This window comes from Ixodes scapularis, unplaced genomic scaffold (genome assembly GCF_016920785.2).
Source record: "Ixodes scapularis isolate PalLabHiFi unplaced genomic scaffold, ASM1692078v2 PGA_scaffold4__175_contigs__length_147842914, whole genome shotgun sequence".
NCBI classification, from domain to species: domain Eukaryota; kingdom Metazoa; phylum Arthropoda; class Arachnida; order Ixodida; family Ixodidae; genus Ixodes; species Ixodes scapularis.
The window spans coordinates 120,045,942-120,064,556 of record NW_024609879.1 but is presented as its reverse complement, the minus strand read 5'-3'; the positions used below and the strand labels follow the sequence as shown (position 1 = coordinate 120,064,556).

General features: G+C 47.0%; 1 protein-coding gene across 2 annotated transcripts; it reads right to left on the bottom strand.

Moving 5' to 3' along the window:
* Positions 1–5,130: 5,130 nt before the first annotated feature.
* Positions 5,131–17,056, bottom strand: LOC115331433 (sulfotransferase 1C2-like). 2 transcript variants are annotated; one of them, XM_040205873.1, is made up of 3 exons: positions 16,927–17,024; positions 15,809–15,959; positions 5,131–6,289 (listed from the first exon to the last, which is right to left on the bottom strand). In XM_040205873.1, the coding sequence occupies exon 3, from the start codon at positions 6,269–6,271 to the stop codon at positions 5,306–5,308; it is 966 nt and encodes a 321-aa protein (XP_040061807.1). In that variant the 5' UTR covers positions 6,272–6,289; positions 15,809–15,959; positions 16,927–17,024; the 3' UTR covers positions 5,131–5,305. The 2 variants fall into 2 exon arrangements, with proteins under 2 accessions (XP_040061807.1, XP_029849416.2); XM_029993556.2 differs by lacking the exon at positions 15,809–15,959 and having other exon boundaries at positions 16,927–17,056.
* Positions 17,057–18,615: the final 1,559 nt, after the last annotated feature.

Sequence of the window (18,615 nt, the reverse complement as noted above, 5' to 3'; positions counted from 1 at the left end):
AAACAGCGAAGGCTACAGTCTCGGTCAGTCAGTATGTACGTTGGAGAGAGGAACATGACAACATATCATCACAGTGCTCATCTACACAGATTTGTCACACACCTTCACTCCGTCTCTCCGATTGGGTTGAGGGTGCTGTGGCGGTCGCCCTTTTCAAAGTTATGGTGAAACAAAGTATAGGCGGCCCACACTTTTTAAAAAATTATATTGAAGAGATTGAAAGGGATGGTAGTCAACATTTTTCAACTTTCTCACGAGCTTCCTCGCTAAAAGTTGCAGCAATTATGCAGTTGCCTAGGGCTGAAACAAATTTTTCTGGGCCCTACGTCCGACGCATACATTTCGCGTCGATTCTGAGACATTGCAACGTTCAAACAAAGCTAAGAGAATGCGAAAATTTCATTCTAAAAGCACTCAAAGTTCTATCGATCCTCGGACATATCTGGGAATCCGAGCACCGGTATGGCGATACGGCTGACGCTGTCTCACAGGTGTTAATATCCAGATGATCCAGAGCGATCTTGCGCGAAATAGGTACGAAGTCTCATTCCTTCATACTTTCACATTATAACTGCGTCAGCGAGCACGAAAAAGCCCGAAGTCGTCGGAAAGCAGCTGCACATCACGGCTACCGCGCATCGAACTAACTCGCATTCGCCAGCTCTGGGCGCTGCCATCTTCCTGATGACGTCACGGCTCTTGGAAGGTCACGTGACGAGTGGTCACATTTGCGTACAACATGGCGGCAACCGGGGGGTGCCACTTCGGAACTTCCGGTTTATCACTATACCTCTACCTCGTTGGTCCAAACTCAGCCGACTCTATGAGGTGAGGGCTTCAATCAGAAAGCGTCAAAATTGCAATATCATGGTGTTCGTCATGTTTCTGTGCGTGTTCTATTATCGCTGAACCAATAATAAACAAAAAAACTCTATTCACTTTCGCGTTTAACGCTGCTTCATTGGTCCCATTACCTCGTAGAGTCAAAAGTCCCTTGATTCTTCTTTTTACAGGTAACGACAACCAATACAAATGACAAAGCACATTTTGCTGGAACTAAATGGCGTCATTCAGTTCAGTATTCTGCTGCGCTCCGCCATTTGCTTTCTAAAAGCTGCACCGTCATGCAGTCGGCGCTTCAAACAATGCCCCTACCTCCAGGTAGCTTTTATCTAAGAACTTTAGGAAGAGGAAGCCAGCTGGACGCAAGACGTGTCTTTCCCATAGTCAGAGAACCAGCTGGACTAGTGGCACCCACTGCGTCTTCGATCAACCAGGTGCTCAAACTGCTCGTTTACGAGATCGACCGGAAGCTGGGAGACATCAAGGTCCGCTTTCGCGAAGACCGCCGCCCGGTCAACACCGGCGGCGTTTAGCACCATGGGGGTGCTGGACTCCCTGCGTCACCGGAAGTTTGGCCGGCTCGTCTACAAGCTGTGCACGCAAGCAGCCCTCACCATATGCTCGAGACCGGCCAGCTAGAAGTCAGCAGGCGATGCCGGCCCAGCGAAGACCACCGTCGCGAAGTCCGCTGCTTGGCCTGACGCTCTTCACCCTCTTCATCACCTCATCATCATCGCCACCATCCACACAATTCATTTGAAAAAAATCTTTCATCCTTTCCACTTTGCTGATGAAGGAAGACCAGTAGAGCTGAGCAACGGAAATTAATAGCCGGCCGCAAGTCGGCAAGCCAGAGTGGAAAGGCTGCCGCCATCTATGAGCGCCAGCGGCAACCAGATACGTGGCTTGCCGCCGTCGCTCATAGATGACGGTAGGTGTCCAGAGTTTGGTGTCTTCATTTCTTTGTGGGGGACACGATCCCGGGAAAACTATCCCTTAACAGCTCCGCTGTAAAATATCTTTTCATCATCATTACAAGCAGCGCCGCAGGTCTTCAAGGTATGGGCGATTTTCCTTTCTGCGTCACCGTGGATTTTCTAAGCTGAAATAAATATCTCAGATGTGATATTTAGTAGTGTCGGCTGCGTCTGAACTTAAGCTAGAACGAAGTACAGCTGTCTGTAGTCGCAGCGGAAAAAAAATACTCCTTTGTCCTCATCGCGTGAGAAGATATGAGGTGGGTTTTTCCATGGCTGCGCCGCGCAGACAAGAGGACGCACGTAATTGAGCGCCGAAACTACACCGTACACCAGGTACACCAGGTTATTGCCATATCAGATTCAACTGAGTCCTTTTCTAAAGCATCGGCCTTTGTAGAGGATTGTCAACTACCGTTTCAGTTGCTCGGCATCTCGGTAAGACAAGACAAGGTGAGCAATGGCGGCTGTAATTTGGCGCGTTTGTAAAGCGTCTATTATGTTCGTGTTTGCATGTATTTTGATCTTCGAGTACGCTCTGACTCAGGTTGGCACCAAGATAAGAAAACCATTACTATCTTGGAGCGGATATGGCGGCACAGCTATCTTCAACGTGCAATTGCGAATGAGCAAAAAATAAAGCTAAAACGTGGGCGCGCCATAGGGGAGACAGACGTCACCACTAAGGGTTCGAAGGGCTTCGTACAGCCTTCACAGTACTGGAGAAGCCGATGACATACAAGCTCTCTTTGCACTGTTAAAGCTAAAAATGACGCTGAGGTATTCAGTTCAAACCCCTAATCGCCCACACTCTGTTTCACCTCATGATGTACAGCATGAAAGGCTACAAGCGCGAGCTCCTTGCTCTAGGGCACATCTCGGCGGCACGAGCTCTCGTGCGTTAAGAGCAGCTCCCAACGGTATGAGCTTGCGCTTCTCGCCTTCTCCGCGGTACACCATAAGGTGTACCGCAGAGCCCATTCTCGGCCGTTTTCGGTTTCTGGCGCCCATAGAGCCCCATGTATTCGAAAACTCTGTTGGCCGCCATTTTCCCATTGAAGTTTTCAGAAAATCACTTATAACTTTTGAAAAAGGTATCGGATCGGGCTGAAACTTTGGCATCTGGTTATGACCTTTAGGGCTAGCTTTGGGCTGAGAATGGGCGCTCTGCGACGCCTAGTTTATTTTTGCGGTAAAAATGAATGTGTAATGTTTTTTTTTTTTTGTGTGTGTTTTTGTTTTTTGTGACACCCTGTATATACTCATCACATTATCATGTTCACTAGACGCGGCATCGCGGACCTCCATGGTACGCGATGCTGCCTTTCCGCGGTGCCGCGGCTCTCCAGAGCAAAATAAATAAAGACTAAAGGCTGAAGACAAAATGCTTCGCTGACCAACAGTCGGTAGTGCCTTAAAAGAAAGAAAAATAGTCTTTCCTCGTTTATAGGCTGATAATTCCAAAACTACACCACACTAGTGGCGCTCATCTCTGAAATAACATACGCATTACAGAAAATAAGAGATTGTCTTTTGAACGCAAAACGGGAAAATACACATAAATGGAGAGAGTTTTGTTTCTCAAAGCCAAATTCAGAAATCGAAACTAAACTAATGTTTGCTGAAATTCGGGGTATATCATGTGCATTGTTTCTAAAAAGTATCGAACGAAAACACCACTTAGCGGCGAGATGTTTCGGTGGCGCCCTCCTATGGTGCCCCCTTGTGACGTCATTACCTTGCGAACAACAAGTTCGATGGTGTTCGTAAGTAGCATGGTGGAAGCCTGAAACCATTGCGCTTTCAAAGCAACACTGCCAACACCGTCGAAATTAAAGTTCTTTCATTCCTCTTATTTCGGTCGATGGTATACCCTTTCCGACGTCACAGTCAGCTTTTGGGCCAATCGTGGAAGGCTGACCACAGCGACGCTTTCGGTCGCGCACGTCGCCAATACATTTGATGTTGTTTGACACCTCGAGACACTGGCTTGCCCTGGCGCACCGACCGCCAGCGTAGCGTAGCGCGTAGCTGTATAATGTCTGCAACCGATGATGGTGATAGCTTATTTACGAAAAAAAAATAAAAAAAGAAGAAACGACTCGGAGCGGACCTCCCTTCTGTCAGGGCTGGATTCGGCGTTGTAGGGGTTCTCTCTAATGCAAATTAGCGGGGTGGAATGTATTTCCCTTAGTAAAGTATTTGGTAGAGCCCCAACGACCGGCAAATATTGGCGCGACAACGATAAAGCGTCAGAGGAGCGTCTTCCCCTGTCGTCTGCGAACGATAACGTTAATAAAATAGGTCTTTTTAGACATTACTCGAGTCATACGAAATTTCACATTGGCAGTATCCACTTTTTACGGGTAATGCTGAATGGTCTAAATACTTGCACCGTTTTTAATTTTAGTAAAACATCTCTACTCTGGAACCTAAATCGAAACTTAGAATATGGTGTGCCAAAACTCATAGCCTTGCAACCGCCTTCCACGCAGAGCTTCGCCTCGTTTCTCTGCCTGCCTACTCCCCTCCGCTCATCTCTCAACGCCAACCATTACCTTCTCTACTCACCGCTCAAAACCACCCAGAAAACTTGTGTCTTCGCTTGCTTGCGTCGTCGATTCCGCCGACTCTTATTATGGCGCCGCCGCGCTAAGGCCGTACTCCGTCCAAGGAGCAAGCGCGGCGTGAACGGCTGTCTCTCGCGGCTCTACCGGCGTCGCGCCGACACTGACCACCAACGTCGTCGTGCCCACACTGACCACCAACGATAGGCCAACCGTGCTACACGTGCACGTCGACGCGAGAATCTCGAGGCACGACTACGCAAAGCGGAGGAGCCTTACGGGGCCACGAGATTATTCCTTAGGGCGCGACATTTTGGGCGAAAAAGGCCCCCTTTTATGTAGCAGAAGGCGCTTCCAATATCGTTCGTAATTAAAACTTCCTCGCTTTTTAACGCCTTCCTTCAGAGATGACTACTGTCACGCTTTGTGCCATTGTTTTTATGGTCTATCTATCTCGACGCACAAATAACAGTTGCCAGAGGTGAGAACTATAGGTCGCGTACTTGTGTTGTGCACGTTTCCCTCCAGAAGTAACTAAAGGCCGCTAGCCGTTACTTCATCCGAAGTTAACAAAAATGCGTTACTCTGGCCTTCTTCTAAAACGTGACATGATCGTTACTTCGTTAACAAAAAAGCAACCAGGTACAACCAACACGCTGCTTGTAACACGTTATATACAAATCTGGCTTCATCAATGTGCACATTGCTTATGTTTTTATCCTATTAATTACATCAATGTGTTAGGATGTTTAAAATGTGAATTTCCACGTTCATTCGTTCGGTGTTACTGTGTATTACAACAATGTCTTCCACTTTGACACTTCGAGAAAGTTCCACTTTTTAATGGCCAAAAAATAAAACTCTGTTTTGGTAAAAACAAACAAACTTCACGTGTTCCTTTTTTCTAGTATGCTACGTTTAAGGCAACTCAATATCATTCCACAAGCTCATAATGTCGCTACCTGCTGTCTTGACTGCGATTCGTTCCTTCATGCGTCGAGTCTGATCGACCGAGAAGTGGTTCTTGTAATCCCCGATGATACCCTTACGTACAAACTCGCCTTGCGGCACAAACGACTCCTCTTTGTCCAGGAACGTTTTGAATACTTCTACAGATTTTAGCTGCTTCTCACGGGGAAGTGAAAGAAGCTTTGGCATCAAAGTTTTCATGCCCTCATTGACAGGCTTCTTCATGCTTTCGAAGCTTGTGTCTTTCAGCACCCGGTCGAGCAACGCCTCGTTCCGTCTCAGCTTCGCTCCGTAGGCTTCACCCAGGAAATCGGCAATCTTCAGAACCCAACCCCTGGTATCCTTTTTAAGGTCTTCATATGTGAAGAAGAGGACATTTTCGTCGTTTCGGTGATCAGACCAGGATAACAGGTGATCAAAATAGTCTCCGAAGCTGACTTTCCCGCTAACAAACATGTCGAAGAACTGGTCGAATGACGAGTCTCCAAGTCCATACGAAGGCGCGCTCTTGATATGATGGAAGAAAGAAACGCAGCAGTCGTAGGGATTCCGAGCGACGTATATGTACTTGGCATTCTCAGAGTAAGGCTGCATGTTGAAGGGTAAGTGAGTTTTGATGGCGCCGGGCCGGATCATTTTCTCTGCTGCCTCGGCGCCAAAGAACTCAAGGAAGGGGGACCTTAGCGCAAAGTCAATGAAGTCCTTGGGAGGCACACCGTCGTTCAAGATGGAGTGCACAATGTACTGAGTCCAAGTTGTGCCGCATTTTGGGTAGGTTACGATGAATATTTCTTCGGGTCTGGGCTTGTAGGAGAGAGCAGACCTCAAGATGTCTTCGTCGAAGAATTTGCTGATGTAGAGGCCGTCCACTTCTCTAAAGAGATCGCTGATGTCCTCGATTGACTTGCTCGTCATTCTTGGGTGTGGTGTCACCTGGAAAAAGCAACATTAATGTGCTACAGTTAAACAAAATGCCGGATTCTTCGCCGTGTTTCACAAATGAGCTCCAGTGACTGCCGAGACGCTGCGCACTGTTGTGTTTAAATTTAGAGAATTTACGTCGTTCTAAATTTGGCGGACGGTGTTCAGGTGACAATGGGACGTTACGTGACGCCATGAAATCACGTGACACTGTGACATCATGTAGCACTATGACGTCACACAGCACAAACATTCCCGCTAGATTAGCGGAGAAATTACGCACTAGACTTAGCCGCGACGTTTTGGCAATAAATTTGATGCCATGCGACATGTCATTATGTGACGTTGAAGCGTCCCATTCTTGTGACACCTTTTACTTCCCGCTAAATTAAGCGGAGACATTAGGAAGTTTTTTTTAGATCGTTTTGTCGTTTCGCAACGCTCTCCGCTACGCGTTACAATACCCGGAACAATACAGTCAAAGCCACCGGCGCGCAGGCGCAGTAGCAGCCTCTTCCTTGAGGAGGGCTTAGCGGAGGGGAAACGCCGATCTACGAAAACTCTCTATTTACCCTCTAAACTTAGCGGGCCCCAACGTACGTACATGAAACACAGACGGGATTTGCTGCGAAGCCTCGTCAATGAGGTTTGATTTACATTGTGCGAATTGTCTCGCGATTTAGCAGCTGCGGCGTTGAGCCTGGTATACTCTGTTTCACCTTATGATGTACCGCAGGAAAGGCTACGAGCGCGAGCTCCTTGCTCTAGGGCACATCTCGGCGGCACAAGCTCTCGTACGTTAAGAGCAGCTCCCAACGCTATGAGCTCGCGCTTCTAGCCTTCGCTGCGGTACAAACATAAGGTGAAACGGAGTATAGTCTCTGCCACGATTTTTCTGTTGCACGAGCGACGTCGCAGCTGCGAAACCGCGAGCGAATTTACACCATGTGAATCACATTTAACAGCAGTCACCGTAAAGAGTCTGTAAATTCAGTTTTCTGCATAACTCAGAAAGTCATTCACACCGAAATATAATAAAATCCAAGCGAATGAAGTCCAAAATGCAATTAGATCCCAAGAATGAGATTTCCAAAGCGACAAGGAGTATTTGTTTCACCTGCTTGTTATTTCTGCGCGCATCTCATTCTTCAGATTTGATCTTATTCGGACGTTCATTATTTGCTGGGACCCTTGTATTGTTAGTTGTGGTTGACTGTCTAGTGTATTCCGTAGAAATATAAACGTATTTTGTTAGGAATCGATGAGCGTTGTTTATGTATCTTCTTGTATAAATTCGACGCTCAGTCGTCTTTCAAAAACCGCCGACAGATACACTCTTGAATCTGCAATCAATGCTGTTGATTTTCTTTAAAGAAGCGGGGTCATTAGTTAATTGTCAGGTAATTTTTATGGATCAACACCAGAGAATAACACCTTTATTAATCTAGACATTCATAAAACGTATAAAATTCAGTATACAAGAGACCCTAATGTAGCACTTTTAAATAACCCTATTAAATAATATTAAGATGTTTTAAGTGCACATTGTTCCTCTTGAAGACCATTTTAACAAGAATTCATCGCGCCATTACATGTAGATGACCGCTTGGTGGCAGACTGAAGTCGACAAAATCGAATTCGCATCACGCTTGGTATTCAATCACGGCATTTTAATTACTTCAGTTTGATTTTTAAATGTAACTTTTACTACAAGTAATTAAAGTTGCGACTTTAATTTTTTTATAGCTACAGTAATTGCGAACTTTTCATTACAAATACAAGCCTTTCACTCCCGAGCATCCTTGTATTAAGTCACTGCAATACTAGGAGAGATCAATATTGGTTATGAATTCAGGATTAGGAATCATACCACCTAGGGCTTCAATGAAACATCCGGAGGGTAGCCAGGGGCGTCGCTAGGATCTGCGGCAACCGGGGCCCGCCATGACCCCCCTCTCCCCTTTCCCAGCTCTTGTGGCCCGCCACAACACACCTCCCCCTTTCCACGGCCTAGTTGCACCCCCCCCCCCCCCCGGAGCTCTGCACCCGGGGCGGTCTACCCCCCCCCCCCCCCCCCCGCCCCCCTCCTTGGTGAGGCTATACTGGGGATAATGCACCTTTCCATAAAATTGTCAAAGGGCGTTGTTTGCTCTGTTAGTTCGTTCAGTACAAGAAATTTCTAGCTGGTTGCAGTTGCGAACGCGGGCTGGCTGACAAGGTTGTCATATCATCTGCGCAATCAGGGGGTAAAATGACTTATTCCGTGCTGAAGTGGTATTCATAAAAGCGATGCTTTCCGAGGAGGAATGTGCGTGAAGTCAGCGATGGCCGAAACTAGCAGGACTACTTCCCCAACTCCTTAGCATTTACACGAAGGGCCTGGAGAGCCGTGAAGGATGTCAATGTTATCAGACGCATTTAGTAGTCAGACTCGCGGCAACAGGGCTTGGTTACTCATTGACGGGAGTAGAAAAAAAGATGCGTGGATGAAACGACGGTACACGATTATTGTAGCAGCGCTGTTAGATGCAGAAGATGACGAACTGCTTCCTGCTAAAACAAAGATGCTTCTTGAATGGGTGGATGAAACAAAATATCCAGTTTGTCATATATAATTATGGCGAAATCGACCAGCAAGGTGTCGGGCAGTACGTCGAAAATTCCGAGGACAGCTAAGCACTTCTTATGAGTTGTGAATGCGAAAGCATGAATGTCGTTCTTCCGCTCCCTCAGCTTGTCTGGTGTGTACTGGCGTGGACGGCCAGGTTTCGCTACTGCCCAGGTTCCGGCCGCCGACGATAGAGATGCCTCAGGCGCCGCCATTTTCCTCGCACCGAGAGGAGCGAAAGCAGGCACAGTTCCCCCCCCCCCCCCCTCTTCGGCCGAGCGCGCGCTCTTGTGAAGCGGCCGCAGCCCCCCCCCCCCCCTCCCCCTCCCCCCCTATGGCAACCTCTGACACGAGAACGGCGGCCTAGCAATAGCTATCTAGGAGCCGTATCGCTCAGCCAATGGGAGAATGGGCATTTTTTTTCGCATTTTTTTCGCGGTTACAATCGCCACAGACTCCGCTCCATGGGATAGTTAATGCTTACCCATTACAAAGGACGTGTAATCAAAAACCAGTTTTATGATGAGCGGCTTGAAGACGGCATTGATAAATATCGAAGACTGCTTCGGGTGCCTCGGACGACATGCGCAGCAGTGTAAGCCACAAGTCAGCCGATCCGGATGCCACCGCCGGTCTCTGGCCGAGCAAAATCTATAAAGTTGACTTATTCCAAAACTCTAAGCGCCTCATCGCGGCGTACTGCCACGTTATGCATTATGAGAAACATTGCGAAGCAAAATCCGTACGCCCTTCGTTCCTGGTCCACAGGTTCCCAGAATGCAACGCGCACGGCGGCAGATCTGTAGAATTACCCTAATAGGCGGGGAACGTTTGTTCAGCCCGACCATAAGCTCCCCCATGCCCCTGGGATGTCTACGTGATGCGTATCCCAGTTAGCGAAGGGCCGGATTTTCCCCCCGTGTGAATGCTCCTCGACATCCGTTCACATAGTCTCGTTTCCTTAGATATGCGGAGAGCAGGTTGGTCTGCTTCTTTTGCAGGGATTGTGGTGACGTCAGAATGCCGAGCTCTGATTGGTTCTGAATGAAGGATAGTGGGTAGACGTCGAGGCAGCTTGCTTTGAGGTCTACCCTCTATACTTCCATCAGAGCCAATCGGGGCTTGGCCTCTTCCTGACGTCGGCGCAATTCCTGTGCAAGAACCAGACGAATTTCTCTCCGCATGCCTCCGTTAACGCATGCTATCGTCTGCCATCGTCTGCTTATGTCGAGCTACAATCAACCCTCACCGGGACCTCCGAGCATTGCATGAAGCGTGGTAACCAACTCAAGGGAGTAGTTTTGCACGAGGCTTATGAAGAACGGATGTCCCGGTGGCTCCCAGTTGTATAGGGAGTATTCACTGGCGGCCATATCTATGTGCGCGACTGCTGAGCACGTGCTGACGGTAAGCTTCCACAGTTCTTTTGCTACGCGCATTCCGCACCATCAAGATTGCCGGTCTTAGCAAGCGAATTTAATGTGAGCTCGTTCTGAGCATGCGCTCTAAACATCGCCCTCAAATATGGCGTCCAGTGAATACCCCTTATTACAACGTAATGTATTAAACCGTAAGCGAAACAATATCCAGCGACCTGCACTTTCAAAGCTCTACAATGCATAATATGCAATATAGGGAATTGGTGTGACGTGTGACGTATATCTTCCCGCTAAATTTAGCGGGAAAACTGAACGGTTGTGTATGTCACGTGACATAAGGTCATGTGACGTTACGCCGATTTCCCCCGCTATATTTAGCGGTGCAACTGGATTGGTGATTGGCGAAACCCGATTAGCCCGCTAAATTTAGCGGGTAACCAAATATGTGTATTGGGCACGTGACGTCAATTTCCCGCTAAAAATAGCGGGGAAACTGAATTGGTGTATTGTTGACGGGACGTCAATTTTCGCGCCAAATTTAGCGGGGAAACTGAATTGGTGCATATCTCACGTGACATCATTTTTCCGCCGTATTTAGCTGGAAATCCAGGGACGGACGGACGGACGCAATTTCGGGATTGTATGTTAGCGTTAAAAATCATTTCACGCTTTGAATGTGTAAAGGAGCCTTTAAGAACAACAGCTTTAGGGTACGAAATGAATCTGTTGAAGGTTTCCAAATAGGCGGAGTCATGTCCGCCAGTGATGAATACAGTTACACAGCAGTCCCATTGGCCATACATCATACAAAAGACAGGGTGTCCGCTGCAAACCTGTATCACAAGTTCATGTATACAGACACACCTTACGGATAATTCCAAGCATATTTGATTCATACTGTGGTCTCCACTTGTCCCGTCCGTCCGTTTCGGTGCTCGTCCATGTCCACGGCTCATACCCTCTAAAAAAAGCCCGTGCGTCTGCTTTCCCGCACAACACTCGGAGAGCCAATCACCGCAACATACGGAGGCAACTCAGCGAAGGACAATGCCGAAACATATTTTTAGACGAAAAAACGCAGTCTGAGTTGTGACATTAAGCAATGCAAATAATGCTGAGTCTTAACATGTTAATATCGTGCCCTTCATTTACTTTTTTTTAATTATTTTTGGTGTTTATTTGTAATTTTATTGCTGCTCACGGGTTTGTATTATTAGGTTTTATATTAAAATGTTCAGTTTGTCATTCATTGTGTTGCTGCTCACGAGCTTGTATTACTGTTTTTACATTGAAACTATTAGTGTCCCATCCCTTGTGTAATGCCCTGTAACGGGGCCTTCAAAGTATTATGAAATAAATAAATAAATGCAAAACGTCACGCTTTGCATTGCTTAATGTCACAACTCGGACTGCGTTTTTTGGTCCAAACATACGTTTCGCCATCGTCACTCGCCGAGCTGCCTTCGTAAGTTGCCCTGATTGGCTTTTCAAGTGTTGTGCGGGAAAGCGGATGCACGGGCTTTTTTTAGAGTGTAGAGGAGGAGGAGGTACAACAGAATTGGAGGGGCTTTTCGTCTTGTTTACTTCACTCCCCGCCGGCGACTCCCTGCTAGGGATGCCGCGAACTTTTTTTGAACCGAAGGTTCGATGATCGATTCAAGCGGTTCAAAAGGTTCGAAAGATTTCGAATTTTTGAAGTTTTCATATCGAGAAATCCGACGGAAGTCGAATTTCCCAACTTGTTAAACTAAGAAGTTCGACGCTTTTCGAAATTTTGACCTTATTACGCTGCAAAATTCGATGCTTGTTGAACTTTCGACCTTGATAGACTAACAAATTCGATTATTTTTTAGCGTTCGAACTTCTTGTACTAAAAAAGTTCGAAGCTTTACGAACTTACGAACTTTCGACCTTCCAATGCTAAGAAATTCGCTAATTTTCGAACTTTCGAACTTATTAATCTAAAGAATTCAAGAATTGTCGAACTTTTGATTCATGAAAAGTCAAACTTTCGACGAACTTCGAACTTTTAGGGTAAAGTTTCGAAGTCGTCGAACTTCAAAAGACCGGCGTTTCATTTGGATTCAAGCGGTGAGGTACATTCGTAATTTTTTTTACGCATTTTTAAATGCGGTGTTGTATTCCTTGCGAAAAACAATACCGTTTATTTCAATCATCTGGCATGCTTGGTTTTAAAGAAATCGATTCCCGATGGAGCGAGGAAGGTCGACGGGTTTTTGGCAATTGACGTTTGTGCCACATCTGAAGCGCGCTATAGCCGAAGCTATTTATGGTAGAGATGTTAAACGTTTTTAGATTGATCTATGTATAGCCTAGGTAATTGCGGTGTTAAGATTAGACTGCTGTTATCCAAGACGAGTTTCGAAGAAATATCCAAACATGTATCTACGGTTCAATTATGCCCTAAACTTGGTAATTTTTTTTTATGTAAATTGTCTCAGGTATCGCATTAAAATTAACACCACAGACAGTACATATCATTACAATCTGCAGAATATAAAATAATGTATTTATTCTTTTTTTCACGTTAAGAAATAAATTAAATCATAGGGGAAGATTTCTACAATTATTCAAGTTCAACAAGTCATAGAGAAAAAAAACATTTCTAATTAATTTTTCTCATTTGACGTTTCTGGGACGTGTTTCTTTTAGCCTGTGCACATTTTGGCAGGAGAAACTTGTTTCGTAGTTCTGGGCCTCTGAATATGCAATAATACAACACTTCCGGCGGGTTCTTGATAGTTCTTTCCTCCAGCTTTTTATTTTTGCATTTATTGTTATGTTTACTTATTTATTATTTTTTTTTACCAATGGCACAGTTATTTAGGTCGAAAAGACATAGCTTTGAACTTCCGCACAACCGAACATGTGACGAGTAGTGCCTTCTGACAACGAGTTTCTGACAATGGCTATCTACGCGATCTGTTATGCACTGAAGAGCGACAGTAGCTATGCATATGAATAAGTAATTTCAAATTAAAATAAGCTCGACCACGCCCTCTTTTCCCGTGTTGTTTTCTATAACAGTCTGAAACATCTAAGGGGGAAGGGAAACTGGAGCCCCCCCCTCCCCCCCCCCCCCCCGTTTTTCCTCTTCCGACGCCACTGGTATGGTACAACGCTTCTCTACCTCAAGTTGTGTCAGCTTCTGTGCTTTTTGCTCGGCGTTTCTTCCGTCCCGGAAAATAAACCTCCAAAGCAATTACAAACTACAAAATTGTCAAGGTGCATGCGAGCTGGTGTAGGTTGATCATAATACAAAATCGCGAGACTGGGAATGAAGTTCGCAAGAAATAGCGTAAGAAGAAAGAAAAAAGGGGACTGAACAACGTCTCAAACTCAGCTGAGTTGAGTTTGAGACGTTGTCCCGCGTTGAGTTTTCAGCTGAGTTGAGTTTGAGACATTGTCCTGTCCTCTTTTTTCGGTCTTCTCACACTTTTTCTTTTAGATTTCATTCCCAGTCGCAGGGTTTTGCATCATGTACAAACTAAACTTACTATATGCCGGCGTCACTCGGGCGGCGTTCGATCGGATTACTAACAGCGTGCAAGGGGGTAGGGAGGCAGTTTGCCAAATCGGCTCAAGGTTTTTCTGAGCCTCAACCACCTGCCTGAGCCTGCCCGTTCCAAAATGAATGAGTATCGTTAAACAGTGCCTTCGTGTGATCACTACTCCGTGATGCACGTTAATGAATCCCCCTCCGCCCCTCCGCCCCCCTCCCCCCCGCCCCCCCCCCCCCCCCCCGGGTTGGCGGTCACAATTACTGATCTATGGTCACACGTAACTCTGCACTGGCAAATATTACAGCACATCCGTGACACTCATCGTCTCATTTAATTGCCTGACCAACTTCGCGCAGTCTAAATATCACACCCGAACGTTTCTAAACCTGATTTCGTGAAATCCAGTGAGGCGTGAAAACGTTATTTGAAACTGAAACTGGGGCGGAATATGAAAACCGGACTTAGAACTTTCCGCACTTGGACTTGAAAGAAATTTGAAACCTTGAAATTTTTTTTTTCAAGATACCCCTAAAAGAGAATCGAAATCTTCGAACTTTTCGACCTTTATATAGAAAAAAATTTCAAATCTTCGAATTGATCGAACTTTATGTCTATAAGAGTTCGAAACGTTCGAAGTTTTCGAATTTCAGATCCAAAGAAATTGAAACATTTGAATCACTCGAATTTCAAGTTAAAAAAGTTCGAAATATCCGATATCGAACCTCAAGTAAAAAATGTTCGAAATAATCATACCCGAACTTGTAAACCGTGAAAGCTTCGACGTTTTCGAATTTGAAACTCTACGATTTTTGAAAGTTACGTATTTTTCGAATTCGAACCTCCGTACGGTCGAAAATATCGAAACCTTTCAAATCCGAACATCAGTTCGGTTCAAAAATATCAAAACATTTCGAATTCGAACCTAGGGTGGTTCGCAGTATCCCTACTCCCTGCCCGCCGGCCTGCCACCGCCCCCGTTGTTTGTGGCGCTGGCGTCGTGAAGGGTGCCACGTAACGAATCCTCGCGCAATACGCATGAATGCTTAAAACATGCCTTAAGAAAATGGTTTGTGTGATCAAGGAGGGCCGGTCAAATGAGAAAGAATCAAGCCTCAGACAGTAGCTACAGATTGTATTTTGTATGATGCATAAGCAGTGCTACCGCGGTTCTGGAACGGCGAATGACGTGCGGGGCTAAGATTCAGCGAGTGGCTATGAGATCTCTGCATCGTACGGCAAGTGCCAATCCACTCCTTGAAGTTGATGCCACGTGCTCATTGAACGAATATCAGGTAAACAACTGACAAACTTCTTTTGGCCGCACGCTCAAATGCAATGCGCACTGCGCGGCAGCCAGTGTTTTCATGCCGCGCGCAGGACGAACTCCGCCACACTCTAAAAAAAGCCCGTGCGCCTATTTTTCCCGCACAACACTCGGAGAGCCAATCACAGCAACTTATGGAGGCAACTCAGCGAATGACGCTGCAGAAACATATGTTTAGACCAAAAAACGCAGTCTGAGTTGTGACATATTAAGCAATGCAAAATATTACGCTTGCATTGCTTAATAGCGAGTTTTAGTAGACCGTGTTTCCCCCTCCTCTAAGCCCCTCCGCTAGCCGGAACTCTACAGCCAAGGTCATCGGCACGCAGGCGCAGTGACGGTTTCTTCGTAGCGGAGGTTTAGCGGAGGGGGAAATACGATCTACTAAAACTCCCTAATGTCACAACTCTGTCACGGTCCGGCGCGGAGCGAGAGGGGAAGCGCACTCGCCGTAGACCGCAACGGGGGTTCGGACGCCCGCTATCCCACAGTACGTGGGCTCCAGGGACGGGGGGACAAAGACAAGGCACGTGACGAACAGCGCAGTAGAAACATTTAATAAAAGGCTAGTAAGATGGCGACAAAAGTAAAAGGGTAATACAGACAGTCTCAATCAGGCGGAAGCATACAAGAAAACTTAATAGCTATTGGCAAGACAGAGAATACACAACAAGAGGAATGGGAACGATACCGCACTTTGGCGCAGTCCGGCACGACGAGGCTCGCAGAGGCGTGGAGGCACCTGAGGTCGGTCGCTTGCGACGGGCTCTGTCTGGACGGGGCCGCGGTGCGCCAGAGGCGGGGGTTGTTGGCTTTAGACGCTGTCGCGTCACGGACGGTCGACGCACTGGGGCAGTCCGGCAGAGGAAGGCCGCATAGGGATGGAGCACAGAAGTAGTTGACGTTCAGTGTCCCGACGGGTCTTCCCCTTTACCGCGGTGCCCGAGGCTACGCCCGGAGCCGACAGGAAGAGCGGGTTGCGCTCTCGAAACTCCCAAGTCAACTGCCGCGCCGTTTCCCAGTTTCAACCGAACGGCGCTCTTTCTTAATAAAGTAAACAAAACACACCCGCTCCCCTACAATCGCAATACACTCACACACACACACAAAAAAAAAATGACCGTCACAGCGGCGAAGACATTCGTTGCCCCAAGCTCCAAAGTCAACACCAAAAACGCTCAACTGGGGCATCTGGCAAACTCATTACCGAATTCCACGAAGTTGTACCGCGCCCAAGCATCGGGCAAAAGCGTCCCCCGAACGGGAGTCGAAGAGGCCATAAACAAGTCAAGTAAGGGTCCCAGTCGGGACCGGCGAGGTGCTAACTAGCGCCAACCAGGGAGTGTCACACCACCCGCGGCGACCACATGGCCCCGCAGGCAGCCGACGAGGCGCACTTTACAATACGCGTGGCCCGGCAGGACCAGGCCGGTTTTTGTGACAAACTCAGACTGCGTTTTTTTGGTCTAAACCTATATGTTTCAGCATCGTCATTCGCTGAGCATGCCTCCATAAGTTGCGATGATTGGCTATCCGAGTGTTGTGCGGGAAAGTAGACAAACGGGCTTTTTTAGAGTGCAGGCCTAAACAGTCGCTTATTGCAGACGAAAATAATCTCTGGAGAAGGAGAACAAGACGGGCAAAAGACAAACACGCGCCCGTATTGTGGAGCCCAGCGTTTATCTTAACTAAGATCAGTCTCCACGTAAGCCCTCGTAAAGTAACCAGAAAGCGTTCAAAGCTACAATATAGATACTACTTCAGAATAATTGGTCGTTTTAATGTAATAACGACAAGGTAAATATTTGAATTACCTGATCGTCACGGAGCAGCAGAGAAGTACTTGAACAAGACGTTCGATTCCACCGTGGTTCTGAAAAACAAGGATTATCAGCTTAATGTCCAGGGGGAGTCGTCTGCCTTGGTTCTTATTGTCTCGCTTTTACACACAGATAAAGGGGGCACAATAGTCGTGTGTACGCACTATCTCCCGAAATTGCCTACACACCGATACGTTATCTTCATCACAAGAGTTGCCTCTTTTGGTTCTGGCTCGGGTAGCCTATCTTTCTAAATATATGCTTCAACGAAGAGGTGAAGGCTCTTAGAACCAAGAAACAATTAGCAGCAAGTACCTAAAAAAAACACATTCCTGAAAAACATCGCGTTTGGCCCACTTTGAAATTTTAGATTTCGAAGCATACATGGCTGAAGAAGATTGGTCACGCGGACATAATTTCGCCAAAACATTTTATGTATACTTTAGAGGTTAACTCGGAGATGGTAAAATTATAAACACAAAACAAAAACGGCATTCTCAGAATGCCCACGTTCCACGCAGGGTGCGTGTTGGGAAAACACTGCCGAATAGGCCCATATTCCAAGATTCCGGCGCCGTGCTTGGCCTATGTAAACGTTCCGCTATCTCGGAAGCAGCTTGCTGCATAGCCTCCCGCGTTCGTTGTTTAGACAAGATAAGACGGCCTTGCGAGAATAAAGCCAAGCCGGTAATGACGGCCTTAAGGCGGCAGAACACGTGCGACCCAGCAATATAATGTGTGAACACCTGTGTCACCATCCGCAGTTGACCCTAACTAGTTTTTTGAGCCTATTTTTTACTAACAAATCATGATCCATTCCACTTTGGGAAGGTAGATGACCAGCGAAACTGCTTAGCACACGACACAGACGTGGCACGGAACTTAGCGTAGACTTTATTAAAGTTGCCCAATTTAGGAGCATGGTACCTCTGTCTTTTTGATGCGTTCTCCGACCAGCAACGTTCGTCGTCTTGCCTGGTTTGACGTAAGCTCCTGGCGTTTTCTGCACGATCTCCATCGGTGGTGTATGCCGCCCGCCGCCGGCGCTGACATTCTCGGTGCCGTTCCCGTCGTTGCCCTTCGTACGCGCTCTGCTCTTCGACAGTCCGGACTATAGGGAGTATTCACTGGCGGCCATATCCGTGTCCGCTGCTGCTGAGCGCGTGCTTGACAGCAAGCTTCCGCAGTCCCTTTGGAGCGTGCATTTAGCACCGTCAAGGTTGCCGGTCTTAGCAGGCTATTAATGTGAGCTCGTTCTGAGCATGCGCTCTAAACATCACCCTCAAATATGGCGTCCAGTGAATACCTCCTATACGCGGCTTCCCCATTACGACGTCGAGAGAAGTGTAATAGACATATCGCTAAATTACCCAAGCGTCAAGGAGAATGCAAGTCATGGTGTTCCACGCGCCATACGTGCCGGTGTCTGCAGCAGTAACTGTTGTAAAGCAAATGCCTAAAACAAATGGCTTCTTGCACGCGCGTTCGTCAAAGCTTTATTTTGGTTGTTTACTTAGAATCTTCAATAGGGGGAGGGCGTGCGGCGCGCGCGGCGGTGCGAGCGTGGAGTTTTTTGTCACGCGTACAAAAATTCCACGGAACCTGTAAAGAAGCTACGCTTTGTAATTTTACAAGGGAAAGCCCACCTGTTAGATACACCTTTGACGAAATTTTTTTATCGCT

Excerpts from the sequence above, each read along its gene's own strand:
- LOC115331433 (XM_029993556.2), bottom strand. The coding sequence starts at position 6,271 with ATGACGAGCAAGTCAATCGAGGACATCAGCGATCTCTTTAGAGAAGTG.